The sequence below is a fragment of the Actinia tenebrosa genome, unplaced genomic scaffold (assembly GCF_029948245.1).
Source record: "Actinia tenebrosa isolate PJP-AT-01 unplaced genomic scaffold, QUT_ActTen_1.0 PGA_scaffold11__36_contigs__length_13525064, whole genome shotgun sequence".
NCBI classification, from domain to species: domain Eukaryota; kingdom Metazoa; phylum Cnidaria; class Anthozoa; order Actiniaria; family Actiniidae; genus Actinia; species Actinia tenebrosa.
The window spans coordinates 4,105,788-4,123,497 of NW_028292571.1; the positions used below are offsets into that span (position 1 = coordinate 4,105,788).

The 17,710-nt window shown below is 37.8% G+C and overlaps 1 protein-coding gene across 1 annotated transcript in view; it reads left to right on the forward strand.

Annotated features, from left to right (window-relative positions):
- The window catches only part of LOC116301143 (telomere-associated protein RIF1), a 28,464-nt gene extending 14,810 nt beyond the window's left edge, over positions 1 to 13,654 (forward strand). Inside the window, exons 24-40 of the mRNA XM_031710153.2 lie at positions 95 to 307; positions 795 to 955; positions 1,242 to 1,302; positions 1,975 to 2,070; positions 2,768 to 2,874; positions 3,091 to 3,154; positions 3,780 to 3,812; positions 4,307 to 4,459; positions 4,648 to 4,749; positions 5,536 to 5,615; positions 6,237 to 6,305; positions 6,677 to 6,696; positions 7,138 to 8,267; positions 9,584 to 9,766; positions 10,607 to 10,931; positions 11,713 to 12,450; positions 13,016 to 13,654. Of these exons, the coding sequence (XP_031566013.2) occupies positions 95 to 307; positions 795 to 955; positions 1,242 to 1,302; positions 1,975 to 2,070; positions 2,768 to 2,874; positions 3,091 to 3,154; positions 3,780 to 3,812; positions 4,307 to 4,459; positions 4,648 to 4,749; positions 5,536 to 5,615; positions 6,237 to 6,305; positions 6,677 to 6,696; positions 7,138 to 8,267; positions 9,584 to 9,766; positions 10,607 to 10,931; positions 11,713 to 12,450; positions 13,016 to 13,323 (3,843 nt within the window). The 3' untranslated portion in view covers positions 13,324 to 13,654. The remainder of the gene's footprint in view (positions 1 to 94; positions 308 to 794; positions 956 to 1,241; positions 1,303 to 1,974; positions 2,071 to 2,767; positions 2,875 to 3,090; positions 3,155 to 3,779; positions 3,813 to 4,306; positions 4,460 to 4,647; positions 4,750 to 5,535; positions 5,616 to 6,236; positions 6,306 to 6,676; positions 6,697 to 7,137; positions 8,268 to 9,583; positions 9,767 to 10,606; positions 10,932 to 11,712; positions 12,451 to 13,015) is intronic.
- The last annotated feature ends 4,056 nt before the right edge of the window (positions 13,655 to 17,710 follow it).

A 17,710-nucleotide genomic window follows, 5' to 3' on the forward strand; every position in this document is an offset into this window, starting at 1 on the left:
GGAAACCACTATTGTGCTGCAATATATTGCTTTAGATGCTGAAGCATCTGGCTTGATTTTTGGACAGACTAGTGAGATTTCTCATATTCTACAGGATATTTCTTTCCTGAATGGGATGATAAATCTAGTAATCACTATCCTGGAATGCATGGACTACACCATTACACCAGTATTTGCAGGCAAATCTCCCATCAAGTCACCTTCAAAATGGACAAAAAAGATTGCTCGCCCCCTTGGGAACATGACCAGCACAGTAGAACTGATGAGGAGACTCATTACTACATGCTATAACATGGTTGATTCCAAGGTATTTCTAAATTGGTTTACATTGTCAAATAAAGCGATTGTGTATCAGTGTGGAAGGGCAAGGAATGAGTAGGTGGAAGTTCTGCATTTAAAGGAGTTAATTATCACAACAGAAAGTAGAGCTATGTATGAATTTAATAGATGATTCTTCCACCTTCCAAATAGTAGATAAATACAGTGTACCTTCAGTCATTCAAACCTCTGTAAATTTGTCAATTTTTGAACTTAAAAGTTCTCTCAGCTAATAAAACATCTGGCTTAAAAAATCTTTGTGAATTACTGAAAAGAAATTGCTGTTTCTATTGCTGGTAAAGGGTTCAACTTCAACTCATTTAAATTTGCAGCAACAGGTTTGTCAATGCCTAGGTCTATTTTGATGCATTTGTGGTGCAGTTCTGTGGTGCAACCTGCCTTGCATCAAGGGTTATTAACTTACCAGTACTTATATTTAGCATTGTTCTAAAGCTAGACTTGATATTGGTTTTCAGAAAGCAAGTAGCAACTCCGGCATGTTGGCTGCTCTGATGACCAATTTGGTTGACAGCCTTTCAATGTTCTTTCAACATTTGAATGGAGCATCAATGATTGCTGCAGCAACTGAACAACTTTCCTTGTCACTTGTTCCAATAGTGAGGTCCTCACACTCCAGGTACAGTAATAGTATCCAACGCATACATCCATCAAATACTCTTGTCTCCTTTCCTGAGTGAAACAGACCTCGTTACCTTTGTCAAAACATTTTGTCATCTAACATTACAGACCATGTGTCATTCTCTTGAGAATAAGATTCTTTGTTTGAGTTGTATCCATATTCATGTGTCTTCTCATATGCAACCAAAAAAATGATACTCTAGGAAATGGCACCTGATTTGAAATGGGAAAATTGGAAATTGAAAAACAAGAAGTATAAGAATTAGTATTTGTTCCCCCTACAGTGTAAAAGAATCAAAATCAAGTATGGAAAAGCCAATCTTCACAACAAAATTCATTCAAAAGGTAAGGGGAGTGAGTCAAATCTCGTAATATGTTTTACTTGTTTTAAAATTATTTCCAGCCAAAAGGCCAGCTAAAAAAGTCAGATTTTTGATAATGTATAAACATTATGTATGTCAGCCAGTATTGGTGCAATCAGTTATAACAAATTGGATGTCTATGCTGGTACCACAGGGCCCGGTTGTACAAAGGGTGGATAGCGCTATCCGGCAGATAAATCCTTATCCAGTGAATAAGTCGATGCTGTTATCCAATAAATTAAATATCCAAACTGGATAAGATTTATCTGTCGGATAGCGCTATCCAGGCTTCATACAACTGGACCCAGAAGTACAGATGAAATGTTTCAACAATCTTAAACAGGGGTTTAATTCATCAAGTTTTTGAAATGACAGGAGATGGTCATGAGCCAAAGGGACCAATTTTTAAATTACTAAGCTATTCATGGTAGTTTAAGCTGGATAATTTTACTCTATACTGGAGCATTCTCCGATCCCTGAACCTTAGTCAAACCCCTGCTTAAGGGTTATAAATTTAATAACCAAGCTTTGGGCTCAACACCCATCATTAGCTTACAGTGTTTGGAGCATCCAAATGAAGTCGTTACATTTACATCGTGGAACTACATGTAAATGTTGTACTGGAAATTTGTGTGTCATTCTTTTTTCTTTACAGGTTGAGAAACTCTGGCAAGATATTCTGACCAGCATACAAAGCCGGCATGGTGAACCATACAGTAGTGAACTACTTGCTGCCTTGTCTCCTCTACTGGTAAGTGAAGGGATTATTGAAAAACAGATGTTCTTTATTACATATTCAGGGTCTGAGATTAGCTGTTGTCTAATGAAATCTGCTGACCAAGATTTTTGCCTTACTCCTAAAACATAGTTTTCCAATAGAAGTTTTGCACCATTACTTGACGGCAGCCATGACAGAGGGCATAACAATAAATTTTTTTCCCCTGGGAAACTGAATTCTTTTCTCATGTAAATCAGATTAGACTATATTCGATTGTTCCTGCCTCCAGTCATGGCTGCCTCCACGTGATGGTACAATACCTTTATTAGCCATTTCAAGGTGGAGGAAAATACTGGGTCAGGTGTGCATTGCAATGCATTTTGGGGCTGCTGTAGGGGACAAAGCAGACGCCATCTTGGAAAGATGGCACTAAATATAAGTCAGCCCCACAATGCACTGCTATGTTAACTCAACCCAGTTTTTCCCTCAACATCAGAATGGCTAATGGACGATCTCTTAGAAGTTAAGTTTGGAACCTGATGTTAGGTTTGCTTCTCATTTCAAATCAATTTATCTTTATCCTATTAATTTTTTTAAATTCTCTTGTTTTGTTTCGTCCTTTCCATTTCTATTTATTTTTTTTATTTCTCCTATTCTTCCATTCTGTTTCACTTTTTGACCCTTTTCTTTATAATTCCGTGATTAATCAAATTCATATATCAATTCACAGGAGGTCACATTTGTTCACCACAGAAGGCAGCTGAAAAACCAAACAATAATATTCTGGAATGCAACATTTGCTAAATCTCAGACATTGGAGTATTCAAACGATTTAAGGTAAAAAAATTTCCACTTTTTCCACCAAAATTGTATTCTATAAAAGATTCAAATGTTCAGAAATTATAGACAATTTTAAATTAGACCTCAGGTATTCAGGTTTTTTCTCAAAAAAATATGCTCTAAAAATGAATTTTGCAGTCAATACTTTGTGGTGCATACTGTAGGTTTCTTAAAAATATTATTGAAAATGGAAATCTTTTTGGTATTGCACAGATCTGTCCTGCTGTCAGTCAAAGATAAAGCAAATCTGACTGTTCCTGGATTGAAAAGTACAGAGGTATTTAACTGAGCACCATGACTTATCCATGGCTTTGTTTAACTTGAACGTACTAGAACAAGGACTGCAGAGCAGCCTAAAACATTTTGTGTGTTTGTGTGGGGGGGGGGGGGGGGCTGAAATTTAGCAATCGTTACAGGGCTTTAAGAATAAGCTGGCAGTTGTAAGCTCCGACAAATGCTTGGAAGTCAACTGCCAGCGATGTTTTCTTTTCTTATAAGAAATACCTTTTGTTCCTTGTATCAGATCACAGCCATTTACTTCAGACTTATGACCACCTACTCCAAAACATCTGAAACTATACCCCAAGTAACCTCTGTGATAACTGTAGAAAATAGGCCAATTTCTTCATTTAATGAAAAACACTGCAAAGTGATTCCTAAACTCTTGGAATTTGAAATCCTTTATTGCTCTTTGAAAATTTTAAATACAGTTGTAACTTGTGCAGCGTAATGTAAAAATGAACAAAATATTGTAGCAATAGGTTAACATGTCACAGATTCAAACTTTTGTAATACAAGTTGAAAAGTAAATTTTACACCCTATATATACCTTAAAATTCCTGGAGTTATGCCGGAGTAATTATGATCTTCTTGAAAATATTTTTGGTATGAAAATGTTTCAGGATCCTCTTAAAGAAGCACAGGCTGAAATTGAGGTATGATCAATACAACAATGTTTTCTCTTTGAAATGGTTTTCTTAATCATCAAATTCCCTTGGGTTTGCCAACCTCTAATTCTTCATTGAAGAAGAGACCCAGCAACATCTACTCTAATATTATGTCAAGTCTAGGAATCAAACCAGAGTCCCCAGAAGTGAGGGGCAAGTGCACAACCCTATGCCACCCTTGATTTTCTGAATGAACTGACTCGTACTAACCACCTCTCATGATTGTAAGCGTCTTTGTTTATGTACTTATAGAAAGAGTGCTATTAGCCATTCCGAGGTGGGTCAAGTTGGCATTGTGATGCATTTCGGAACTGTCTTGGGGGATGAAATAGATACGATGTTGGACATATTCCCCCAAGACAGCCCAAAATGCATTGCAATGCCAATTTGACCCAGTTTTCCCCTTCACCTCAGAATGGCTGATATGAATCATAAATTATTAAATCATTAAATATTGAATAATATATATACATATTTTTTAGATTGAGGAAATGAGTCAAATGACTCAGCCCCAGGGATCCCCTGTCAGGATAAAACCCTTGATGTTTCTTGGGGGGTCCCCTAAGGTCAAGGGTAGCTTTCTCCACAAGGCTGCTGAGGCAGAGAAAGCTGTGGAAAAAAGCTCTCCAAATAAGGTAAGAAGATTGCCATTCTACTGTAGTTGCTTTTATACAAAGAACTCCACATAAGGTGTGGTGAACAAAAGAAGTTTGTAGCCAAGCTAGACCATAATGCACTTTCTTGCTATGCTAGAAAAGACAAGCTTTTCACTGACCTCTTGTGCAAAATGTTACTATTTTTAAATGACTTCATTTCATTACAGGCATGGACAGAACCAAGGCTGCCCTCCAAGAGTAAAGGTGCAACACGTAATACACATGCCAGAAGGAAACTACCACTCTCCTTCTTAGATGATGATAGTCAGGTGTGTGACATTAAGATTAGAACGTTCAGTAAGCCAAGAAGCTTGCAATCATGGACTTGTACTAGTGTATTTAGGGACTGTTCATTAATTATGCCTCAGGGTGGGCTGGAGGAAAAATCGAAAGGAAACTTGGAAAAATTCACAACCCCCCGCCCCCCCCCCCCCCCCCCCCAATTCTATCTAAAAAAACTTTTTTTGACCCCCCCTCCTTGTGACCTTTTAGATATACCTTATTTATTTGTTTCAAACCCTACCCTTTAAGTAAGCAAATACTATTAAAGCCCCCCTTCTTTGTGTGATTTTTTTTCAAAGCCCCCTACTTTTCCTCAAGCCCCCCAAAGGCATAATTAATGAACAGTCCCTTATATAGATCAAAATGCAGGGCTAAACATAACAGTACATCATCAGACAATGTCTGGAATGAATTAGATCTTGCCTTGCCAGTCATTTTGAGCAGTACCATAGAGCCAGAAACGAGATATGACTGAGCTAAAACTCATTTGGCAGGTCTTCATGACCAGCCTTTTTTAGCAATGAAATGCACACTCCAGTTGCATAATTATGTCAATGCAACAGCAGCATACAGAAGGGGTTACCAAAGTAGTTTCCAGCATTCTTTCATGCGTAATGTTCGGCTTAATGACGGCTTACCACCTCATCTCTCATTCTTTCTTTTGCTGTGTACGTCTTTCTATTGTTGTGTACACTTTTCTCTTGCTGTGTGCGCTATTATTCAGTAATGCTATATAATTTCCCATCATTAACACACCAATTATTTTGTTTCAGGATTTTGTGAGGATAGCCCCATCACCAACTAAAAAACGTCTGCTTACGGAGCACCAAAAAGAAGTGATGCAAGAGAAAAGGTACAGTTATGATGATCACCTGTCAGTCACTGATTTTGTCACAACATTAGATGTTTTCCAACTTTTATTCCTATTTCCATCAATCAAAAAATTACGAACTCAGACCTTTATGGGTAGCATGGGTGGTCTATGCTGCTAAGGTTGTTATCCTCTCACCATTTCATTTAAGATTTGTTGCAAGGGGACCGTAGTTCGAGCCTTGCGTGCAGTGCCTTGTATGTTAGTTAAGTTTGTTCTGCGCGGGGTTCTCTCCAGTACTGCAAGGGTTTTTGCATGGTCCTTCAGTCTTCAGCAATTCGATCTTTGAATCAAAGGAATGTATTGTAACAGCCCACCTCCGAGATATACTTCGCTTGTCACGCACCAAGGTTTCAGTATGAGGCTAGGTGCTAAATTAAATTTATTTTTACCGCCTGTCACAAATGACTGAGCATTTAGCACGTAGCCTCATACTGAAACCTTTGTGCGCGACAAGTGAAGCATTTCTCGGATGTAGGCTATTGTAGGCCATGGTACGGTGCGTCCGTACATTGTTGAATTGTTCACAGGAATACGAAATCTGCTCTCTTAAGTTCTGATGGTGTATGGTGAATGCTGATGATACTTTTATTGATTCCACAGTGCTGTGCCTGCACTGTATAACTGTTTGGACCAATCCCAGGATGCCTTCTACTCCACTCAAGAGTCTTTGTAAGTTATTATTGAAATTAGTGTTATAGATGATAGCACAGCCATGATGTAATGCGCACTCAGTTCGATGAGTTTCATATAGTAATAGAACTGGGTCGAAACCGGACAATCGTGAAAAATATGCCGCGAATATATCTATTTTTAAGTGCTTTTTCTTCATTCGGTCAAAATCAAGCAACATTTGTCGTGAACGTGGTGTATTGTGGACTAGCTTGGGTATCAACATCTTGTTTACCATATCTTATATGGTGGCGTTTGTATCAAAGCTACGTACTGTAGACTGGTGTCAATAAACGTTAGTGATACTCGTTTTAGTTTATGTTTTGGTCAATGAATTATCTCGTATCTAATTGTTTTTTTGTCTTTAACAGACTATGTACTCCTTCACCAAGTAAGTGGGAAATTCATTCTTTCGTAATATTCTCATTTTTCATTCTTTTATTTATTTACTTGGTACCTGCTAGCGTCAATGTCGGCAACTTGTTCCAGCTTTCTTCTAACTGTTATAAGAAGACGAGCATGTTTGTTGTTGATCATTATTCGTTGCCACTGTCAGGTTTTTGCATTTTTTGGGGCACAATATATGTTCATCTTTTTTCTTTTCTTTCTTTTTTTTTATTTTTATTTTTATTTTTATTTAATCTATTTTCAGCGTTTTTCACCATGCTAAATAGCAAGGAAGTTTTTGTTCAATCGTTTTTTCCATAACATTTAACACGGCCTGACTTTGATCAGCCCAGAAGTTGTTTAAGGGTTCGATGTGTGAGATAACCGTGAGATAATCGTGCCATGATTTAGATCAGATTACGCATTTTGTGTTTTTTCGTTTCAGTTGAAGACCAATTAGCGCCCTTCGCAAATAAGGTGTCAGTCACTGAAGATGAGGACAAAGAAAAGATGGTGGAAACCAGAGAGGAGATAGATCATGTCGCTGAGAGCAAACCTAGCAGAGATAGTGATCAAGAAGTCACTGAAGAATTCAAGAAAGTGAATGAGATACCTGAAACAATGGAAACAGACATCGAAGACCCCTTAGCAACAACAAACACTGCTCCAAGCCTGGAAACTCCAGAGAAGGATGAACCAATGACGTCATGGCTTGCCACATCCCACACGGATAAAGATGCAGAGAGAAAAGAAGAAGTAACTTCACCTGATGTTATACCATCATCTCAAGTGTCTGATTCCCCTCGTCATTTCAAGTCACTTAGAAGATCTGGTTGTATTCCTGTTCGCAATAGTATGGTAGTACTGCTCAAAGATGTCAACGATAGGGATAAAAACACTGCTGAGAAAATTGGAGGTGAAACTGTTCAACTACCAGAAATCATCCCGATCTCAGATATAACCGATAACGATGAAATGATGGATAAAAAACATAGTGAGAGCCAAGAGATCGAAGCGAAGGACGATAAAGATAAAGGTAAAGGAAGCTCTACCAAGGTGACGTCGTCCAGGAAGAAAAAGAAATCAATGGCTGAGAAATCCAAGACTTCGCCGATTGCCGGTCGAACAAGAAGAGGACGTCAGCTGAAACTGGAAACACCCAAAAAAGACAACGAATCGTCTGAAAATAACTCAGGAGCAACAGAGAATTCCTTGGAAAATCAGGAATCTTCTTCAAGTACTCAAAATACAGACTCACAAGAACAGGGACCCGTAAACAATGAAAATCACTTAGATTCAGAGAAACCGGAAGCGGAAGGGAATGAAAAAGAGGAAGTGGATCCAGTAAGACCTCTAGAGTCTCTAGATGTAAAAAGCAAGGGCACTGCCCAGTTCAGTAAAGGCGTGATGTCATCTCCTGTTTCGTGCGCAAAGATTAAATTTATGAAACCTAACACCGGAAGTCCAACCCAGCCTTCTGTTATCAAAAGTTTCCATTCTCCTGTATCGTCGCCTTCCACAGGGATCTTGAAGAGATGCACTGGGCGGTACGACTCGCCGTCTCCTCCAAATAAGGTTAGTTATAGTAAGATTAATCAAGGACCATACAGACCAAAGGAAAGAACACAACTCTACTGTGTATATATTGTATCTCGAATTCGCTTGACTGACCACGAAACAATGGTTTGAAATTGAATCTTTTATTCATCAAGTTCAACCTCGACTTGAAACCATTGTTTCAACCAAGTGAATTCGGGATAGGTCTATTCTTCAGTTTCGACTACTCTTTTCTACAAGGTTAGGCCCCGTCCACACGTATCCGCAAATTTTTGTATCCACATCCGCAAATTTTCGAAAACGGTCTCCAGAGTGGAAATTTTCGAACACGCTCCGAATACGGATACGTGTGGACGGTCGTATCCGCAAATTTTCGAATACGCTGAAGTAAACACGATTTTGCGCATGCTCAATAAGAAAATCAGGGCGGATCAAGAAATTTCCGGATATGTGTGGACAGTGAAAACGATTCGAAAACGATTCGAATACCCTGCGTGTGGACGCGAACATTCTCGTATCCGCAAAAAAAAATTTGCGGGTACAAAAATTTTCGAATGCGTGTGAACGGGGCCTTAGCCTCGAATTCGTATGGAATTATTTTGAATATTTTTGCATTCCAGTGAAGGTCCGTGTAATTTCAAAGTGTTTGTATAGTTGAAGTTGTGCATTATTTACTTTACTGTTGGTATTTGTGAATATATGTACACCAAAATAACACTAACCTGTATAAATGAGTCGTGATCAAGGAACACAGCGGTATTTGACTAGTTCGAAAACGGACTATTTCACATGGCCACTAAAACATTGGATAGCTCAGTTGGTAAGAGCGTGGGCCTATTGTGCGAAAGGTCGTGGTTCAAGCCTCGGCCGAACCAACACTCAGGGTCTTAAAATAACTGAGGAGAAGGTGCTGCCTTTGTAATAATATCTGCAAATGGTTAGACCTTCAAGTCTTCTCGGACAAGGACTTAAAACCGTAGTCCCCGTCTGTCTTCACTATATGTAACCCTGTACCATCAGTGCCCGTGCTAACCGGCTGCCTTATCAATTGGGCCGCAAGGCCTGTTAGGCATCCAGCCGTCCACCCAGGAGTGGTAAACGCGTTAGATTAGATTAAAACATTGACAACGATTGCATCCATCACTAAACTCGAGTTGATTCAAATCTTAAATTCCGAATCAAATATAAAAGAAAATATAGCAATTTTTACAACCCATGGTCCCACTTTTTGACCCCTTGAACATGCGCTTAGAGCAGTAGCGCGGAACTCTTGATGCATGTATTATCATAAAGGAAACGGTACAATATTACTAACACCACCCTACACCCTCTAGGTAAGACGTGTGTCATTCGCAATGCCGTTAGCACAGGAACCCCAACAAAAGGAAACGAGCGTAAATCCAGCAACAGAGAAACCCACAGTTACCCAATCAGAGCTAACAGAATCGTCAAAAGACACAGAACCAGTTATGACTACACCATCGAGAGGCTCTGAGAACTTTACTATTATCAAACGAGTAAGTAAAACGAGAGTAGAACAGGAGGGTTTTGAAAAAATAACAACAGCAGCGACAACTTAATTATAGTCTCTAAAACTCATAGCCGGGTACACGTGCCCTACTAATATAGGAAGACCAAAAAGTGAGTTTCCTGTCTGTTCGTGTGTATCTGTCTGCCTATCTGAGTATATGTATTTAGTAAGCAGGCTTATTATTCTTGTTTGGACAAGATGTTGTCCTATTTCAAATACCTTGACCATCATTATTTTTGTATGAATGGCCTCCATGTTGGAAATACAGTAGCTGTCGAGTACTTTTCCGATGTAGTAAGGGAACAATACTAAAGGGAAATAAAAGCCTAACCATGTGGCTCTTTATAATATTTAGAATACAAAGTCATACATAATAAATAGTGATAAGATTTTAAGAAAAAAGTCGACTATTCTGCTTATCTAACATGGCTGCCGGCAAATGATCATGCAAAACGTCTTTCGTGCTCAAGGAAGTAGGAAAATTAGGCCCTTTGCAGCTCAGTAATCACGTGCTGATTAATTCACTAAGAACAAATGAATTAACCTTTTGATTCCCATGGGTGAAATATGCTGGTGAGCAAACACACTTTCTACAACCTGTTCCGAGAGATCGTAATAAAACTGCATTTCGTAACACACTGGATACATATGTTTTCATTCACTTCTTTACAAGTAGCTAAAAAGAATCACCAATGTAAAATAAAAACAAAAAATTTGCTCACCAGTACAGACACGTGACCGTTAACTGCAAAGGGCCTATTGACTTTTACTAAGTTTTTCAGAGTTTTTCCTGCTTAATTGATTTTTCTGTTATGTTTCCCATTAGCGTCGCAAGACCCCATCAGCAGGTAAAGACGGAAAGGATGACAATGCATCATGTATCTATCCCGATCTCGTGAACTGTAACGTACCAGTCGAACAAATCCTACCATCACTGTGCTCCTTTACCTGGTCACGTGGGCTTGGTCACGTGATTCACGCGCAGAACATCAGGACAGTTGGTAACCTATCATCATTGAAGGAATTCCAGATCAATAATCTGCCAATACGATCTCCCAAAGTACAAACCTTACGGGCTGCGCTGACAAACTTCCATCAGAAAACTAAGGGATCGAAGTCCAAGACTGCGAGAGATATAACAGCATTATCAGGTAAGTCATTCATGATTTAGGTAGATGTGGTCGCTTGAGACGGACGGCTGATTTACAAAGGCTACTAAGATACAGACAGATTTGGTCGCTTGAGACGGACAGTCGATTTACAAAGGCTACTAAGATTCAGACAGATTTGGTTGCTTGAGACGGACAGTCTATTTACAAAGGCTACTAAGATTCAGACAGATTTGGTCGCTTGAGATGGGTGGCCGTTTTACAGAGGTTACTCAGAATCAGACAGATGTGGTCGCTTGAGATGGGTGGCCGTTTTACAGAGGCTACTCAGATTCAGACAGATGTGGTCGCTTGAGATGGGTGGCCGTTTTACAGAGGTTACTCAGATTCAGGCAGATGTGGTCGCTTGAGATGGGTGGTCGCTCTATTTTGTACATACGTCTTGATTAGACATTTCATACAATTCTATTTTTACGCATACACCAAGAACAGTTCTTGAGGAAAAAATAGTCATTAATTATCTGCAGAAAAATCTACAAAAAATACATTTATCATGTTCAGTTCACACGTTATTAGCCATTCCAAGGTTGTGGAAAAACTGGGTCAAGTTGGCATTTTCCGATAAAAGCATGCAGTGCATTGTGGAACTGTTTGAAGGGACGGAATAAACGCCATCTTGTCTCCTAAAACAGCCCCACAATGCACTGTAATGTCCCAGTTTTTTTTTCCTCTACCTCGGAAAGGCTGATAGAGGATTGGCTGACTGCTCTCGGCCAATCATAGGACATGCCTACATAACTGATTGAAATCTTGTTATATGTAGGAAAAGAAAAGAAATGGGGTGATAAATCTATTGAGAGCAATCTAAATTGTCCAACAATCTTGGAAAGCGAAGATATTGTGAACAATAATAGCATGAACGTACTGGAAAAACAACTTAGTGCTTCCGATGAAAACATGGCAAATTCTGAAGAATCGTGTGAAAAATCTGAGGAAAAAGTGTTGGAAAGTGAGGAAAACAAAGAAACGGAAAGAAATGTTTCGTTGGAAGAAGTAAAAGAGAAGGAGAACGAAAAAGATAGTGAAGGTGGAGAGCAGAGCGCGAAATGTGGTGACGAAGATCTTACTAAAGACCATACCGTGTGTACATCTTCTGTTGAACGAGAATCTGTAGTTTTATCCGAAAAAACATCATTGGGGTCTGAGGACGCTAAAGAGATCAAACAGGATGAAGTTTCTGTTGAAATATCATACACGCCTCCTCTACCTGTACCAGAAGACGTTGATGATAGTGATACTCTAGATGAAGAAGTGAACAATACTACGCCTACGAGGACAGCCTGTTCAAAGCCAACAGTCCTGTTTTCTCAAAGTGATGATGAAAGTGAAGGTAATAAAGTGTACAGTACCAGTGAGTTGATGAGTATCATTAATGCGGATATAGAAAATTATGCTGCTTCGAATGATGAAGAAGAAATGGAAAAAACAACAGATATGACTGAAAAAGTTGATGATGACAAAGAATCTGGACTTGAAATTGGTGAACTTCCTTCGGGTGCTGGTAAGTTCTTATTATATATTTTAAGTTTTTTATTGTTGTTACTTTTACTGCTGTTTTCTCTCACATCCTGTATCCAGTTTCACATAATAGGAAAATGGGCAATAGCTTTAATTCGTTCCATTTTTCGTGACTGAATGTAAAGTGAGTGAAAATGGAAAAATGAAAAGCCACTCCGGTGCTGTGTACATAATTCAAATGGACCAAATCCAGCCAGGCATAATATTTTCCCATTTCCGACCACGCGCTACTCTTGAAAATAACATTCTTTGTTTGTGCTCTATCCATATTCATGTTTACTATCATGCACAACCGTTAAACAAAGAAATTATACTCTAGAGAATGACACCTGTTCGGAAATGGGATAACAGTGGATTAGGTCTATGAGGTCATGTCAATCATAAAAAGCTCGATAACCTCGTTAAATAAATATAATAATGATAAAAACGCCTTTTCGATAGATTTCCAATGCAATAATAAAACTGATTCAACAAAATTGTCAATTAATGTAAAAAGTCATTTCAATAAGTTAAAATTTAATGTTAATTTTTGCTTCTTGTTTTGGTAGATAACACTTCTGACAATGAGCTAAAATACAGAAATAATGAAGAACAGCAACAAGAAGAAAAGCAAGATAAACACGTAGATGAATCTACTAAGGATGAAACAGTTCAAAACACTCGAGAAGAAACACCCGAACAATCATTTTATCACACTTTAAACTCAGTTCTTGAGAAAGCATCTCCCGAAGTCTTAGCAAGATTTTCTAACGAAGAAATCTTTGTCGTACATAAAAACCTAACAGAACTCATGTCTCGAGTCGTTACTGTTCTTCAAGAAAGGCTACAAACACCGTTACTAGGACAAGAAAAATAGACTCTGGTCCTAAATTGAGAGATTTAGTATTTTGCGGTTACAAATTTAACTCCAAGATTAACGCGAGTGAACTGAAATTGTCCTCGAAAACGCCATCGAAACTCGAATGTAAGATATATTGGTTATATTTCGAATTAGCGGTTTAAAGTATACTTTGAGGAATTTCCTTCATATATTATAAGCTTGATTTTTATATTATTATAATAAATGTGATGTTTATTTCGTAAATATTGCTGTATTTGTCACCTTTTAGTTTGGGCTGATAGACATCTAGATAGATTGAATATTGTAAAGTCAACTAAGAATGTAAATAAAGGCAGACAAGTAAGAAGGGGTTTTGCAGTTCATTCATTTTGGCTTGAATAAGACAACCGGAGTTGCTGCAGCGTCAGAAGCCTTTTACTCTCTTAAGTACACGTCTTCCCGGCTAGCAGAGCCTCCATCGTTGGCGATTCTTGGCAGAGAAAATCAAAGACTCGGTCTCCCATTTTAAGAATCGCCAGCGTGTGAGACTGCTAGCAGGGAAGTACACACCTTATCTAGGGTGCAAAAAGGGACTAGGACAAACCTAAGTGTTGCAATGGACTACTTTGACGATACGGCGGCCATCTTGGATAGCGATGCATTGTGGGGCGTTCAGGGGGTAGATAAAGATTTGTTACTGTAATGACGTCGATTGATATTAACAGCTTACCACAAGAGAATACAACAAAAGATAGACGGCACATCTATCGCTTTTACCCATAAAAAAAAGACACACGAAACCCTATATATATTTCCGTCATCTTTGTTTTGTTTTGCCCCCTGGCAAGATGGCTGCCGTATCGTCGAAGTAGTCCATTGGCTGCAAAGTATTAAGGATAGAGTCAGTAGTCACCTTCATAGTTTCTTTGTTAAACAGAAAAACTACAAAGGCGACTATAAAATAAAGAGTATACTTTATCTTTAAATATATGAAAGAAAAAAAACTCGGGTTAGGTTGGATTTAATTTCATTTTCTGGTCGAAAGGGTGGAATACGCTAATCAACCTCAGTGGTTTGAATGAAAATGTAAGTTTTTACAACAGCTGAAAGTCAAATAAGCCCATCCATTTTTTCGCTAAAATTTAAAATCTAATTAGATATATCTCCGTTGTTTGACAGGTTTTGTTTCGAAGGGAAGGTCTTTACTTGTAGTAGATGTAACTTTAATTATTCCAATTGTTTAATGTCTTCTAAGTATAAATATTTTTGTTTAACAGGGTTGTTTTGAATATTGAAAGACGTTAGCACATGGCAATCAAAGGGGTTCCTTTTGCACGTCTTTGTTCTGTAAACGATTCAGTTAAATTCACCGCCGCCGCCGCCTTCGTTATCAGAATTTTTCATTTTCGTCTTCCACCTTTTTTCAAACTAAATGCTTAAAGCCGTTTTACTGCAATGACCTGCTAAATTTTGATTTCAAAATGAGGGACTGCAGAAATATAGGTAGCAGCAAAAAATGGAAAAGTGAATGACGAAATTCATGGAATATTTTAACTTGATTTCTGAATTTCCCGAAACGCAAGATGGCAGCAGAAAGAAGTGATGCAAAATCGGTAAGTTTTTCACAGTTTCATGTAGTTATCACTAGTCTTACAAGCATCAAAAAGATCAGTCATAATTTTTCTAGTTGTATTTTGAATTGTTTTTTTGTTTTTTTTCTTCAATTCAATAGAAAAAATTCTTAACTTGTACGTTTACGTACCTTTACGTTGTGCAGAAATCCACGATTAAAACTTCCATCTAGTAAAGTATTTTTCAATTTTTTGTTTCGTATAAATTTGTTCAACCGTTTGATATGTTAACGTAGACATTTCACCTTGTGTCTAAATATTTCGGCGGAAAATCGCTTAACCACAGCGACTTACAACAAAAACAAACTCTAAAATCATTCGCTTGATTAATTACTTTGGTTAAAAGCATAGAAAGTTTGATTCAACGAAGTTTTAGTAAGACATGCTGATATAAACTAAATTCATTTTTTTTCGATAAAGTCGCATAAGGAATGTTTTTCAAATTGCCACCATCAGTTATTCTTCCTGCGTCATGTTCAGGCTCTAACTTGCTTTTCCCGTTTTTGAAAACGTTTTCTAAAATCTAGTGAAAAGTCTTTTATTAATACATCTACATACCTTTCCTTGCTTCGTTTGGAAAGATCGACATTTTATTTATTGGCTCAAATTTACAAATGATCGTAATCGGCCTTGCTTCTTTATTTCAGTTCAGTGAATTCTTTCCAAAAAACTCATTCTCTACAATAGAATTGATGTACTTGATACTCAACAGATTTAAGAATCAACTTCGGACCAAAAATTGCACCTTAATCCTTGGTAAATTTGCAGTAGAATTGAATAAATTTACAAATGCTTTACTATGACAGAAGTACAAAAGATAGCTTGCTTCAAATACCAATGGTTCCAAATTCTTCATAATTCATTAATTTTCAATTGGTTTTTCCATATAACATGATTTTAAAAACTCATTAATCTCTTTAAATGTTATCTAGTGAGATCATAAGAACTAATCGATAACTAAGAAGAGCTACTTTGACTGGCTATTTTAAACTTGTTACCAAGTGACCAACCAGTTAAACGAACTGTTTTTACCTGTTTTGTTGTTGCTTGTACTTAAAGTTATCCAACCTTGTCGACCTGCTTTTCATAATAGATTCTTTGTTACCAGAAAAGCCTCACGCAAATTAAGGAGCGTACTATTGACTGGTGCAAGTCGCTTTGAAAGTTTAGGTCTAAATTTTCGAGAAAATAAGCGGTAAACGATTTCTATGATGTCATCATTACGTCATAATGAAAAGGCCGCTTTAAACTAATTTTTCATTTTTGAAACCTATAATCCTTTCCTGACATTGTGTGAAAAGTGCTTACAGATCGTGTTATTCAAGACGAAGTTGTAGCCGTTTCAATGCGGCTAGGTGTGCCAGACCAAAACTACCAGAGCCTCCTTAACCCAGGTTTTAAAACTGCGTCACTAATCGCTTATAAGTCGGAAGAAGTTACGGATGAGACCGTTAACATTGTTGCAAAGAAGAATTTATAAGAAGCACGGAGAATTAGCTCGTTTTTGATAAAAAATTAATATTTTGTAAAAAGGTATTTACACTTTTTTTTAATGTCCTAAAAATCTTCTGTTTCTTTCCGTTCCTGGAACTTCCTACTGGTTGCTTTCGTTGTATATCGTGCCCCACCCCACGTCCCAAATTATTAAATTAGTTCTTCCATCAATTTCTTTTGCTAGTAGCATCTAAATGAAATTCATTTTCATGGCATTTAATTTGGATGACTACTTTCGTTGCCGAATTTGCCAATTTTCTAGCATTTATCCTTCTTCCTTCAGGTTCTGGCCGATGCAATTTCCCAGATACTTATGATATGCGGAACTCTATTTGCTGTTGTCAATGGACTTATACCGTCACTTGCCACCTTAATTTATGGAGGGCTCACAGATGAACTGAACTCCAAGGTAACCAACTGTACGCAAATCAGCTTCAAGATCAACCTGACAAAGGTGCCGCCGAAAGAACTTCTTTGGATCGATAATCTGTCGTCCTTCGGGATCAATTCGTCGAGTGTTGTCGGTGTTTTGGTAAACGGGACGTCTGTAGATGTTCGGGTTATCGATATCAATACGATACTTTTGCGAAACGTGAAGGGATTAAAAAATTTTAAAAATAAAGAAATTCTTAAGCTAAAGAAATTAAAACGGAAGCATGGAAAGACGACTTTACGAACTAAGAAACTAAAGGGAAATTCTATGAAGAAAGGAAAGAAAGCATCCCCGAATAAAGCCAAGAAAGGGAAAACTCCCTTCAGATTTACAAGTTATCAAAAAAGTAAAGACGGCTTCATTCCTATTTATTCGCCGAAAAATCAAAATAAAGATAATATTAAAAATAACGGTAATAATAAAATATCCAATGGATCTGTTCAAATTAATGAAACTTCAAGATGGAGTATCGTTATTGTTGGAAGTGTCGATGAAAATCTCGATAAGAAAGAAGACTATGCGAGTGAGTTAGGAAACAGAAATATGGCAAGACGTAGGGAACAAATATGGTGGCGGGACAAGAGTAGTTCATCGCCTTCTGAATTATCTGTACTAATGGACCTCGACTCCATCAAAGACAATCTGCAGATTGGCGATGGTGATGCCTTGGAACCACAAATACAAAATCCACAGACCAAGCCAAGGTCTTCATTATCTTTGAATGCTTATGGTGAGAACCAAAACAGAAGTAGAAGCATTATTACGAAAAACGTAAAGAAGTCAACTCAAGGAAACAAGGATTTTAATCGTAATTTGATCTCGGAAGAAAAAGCCATGATTAAGGAAGATGATCCTGTCACCTTAC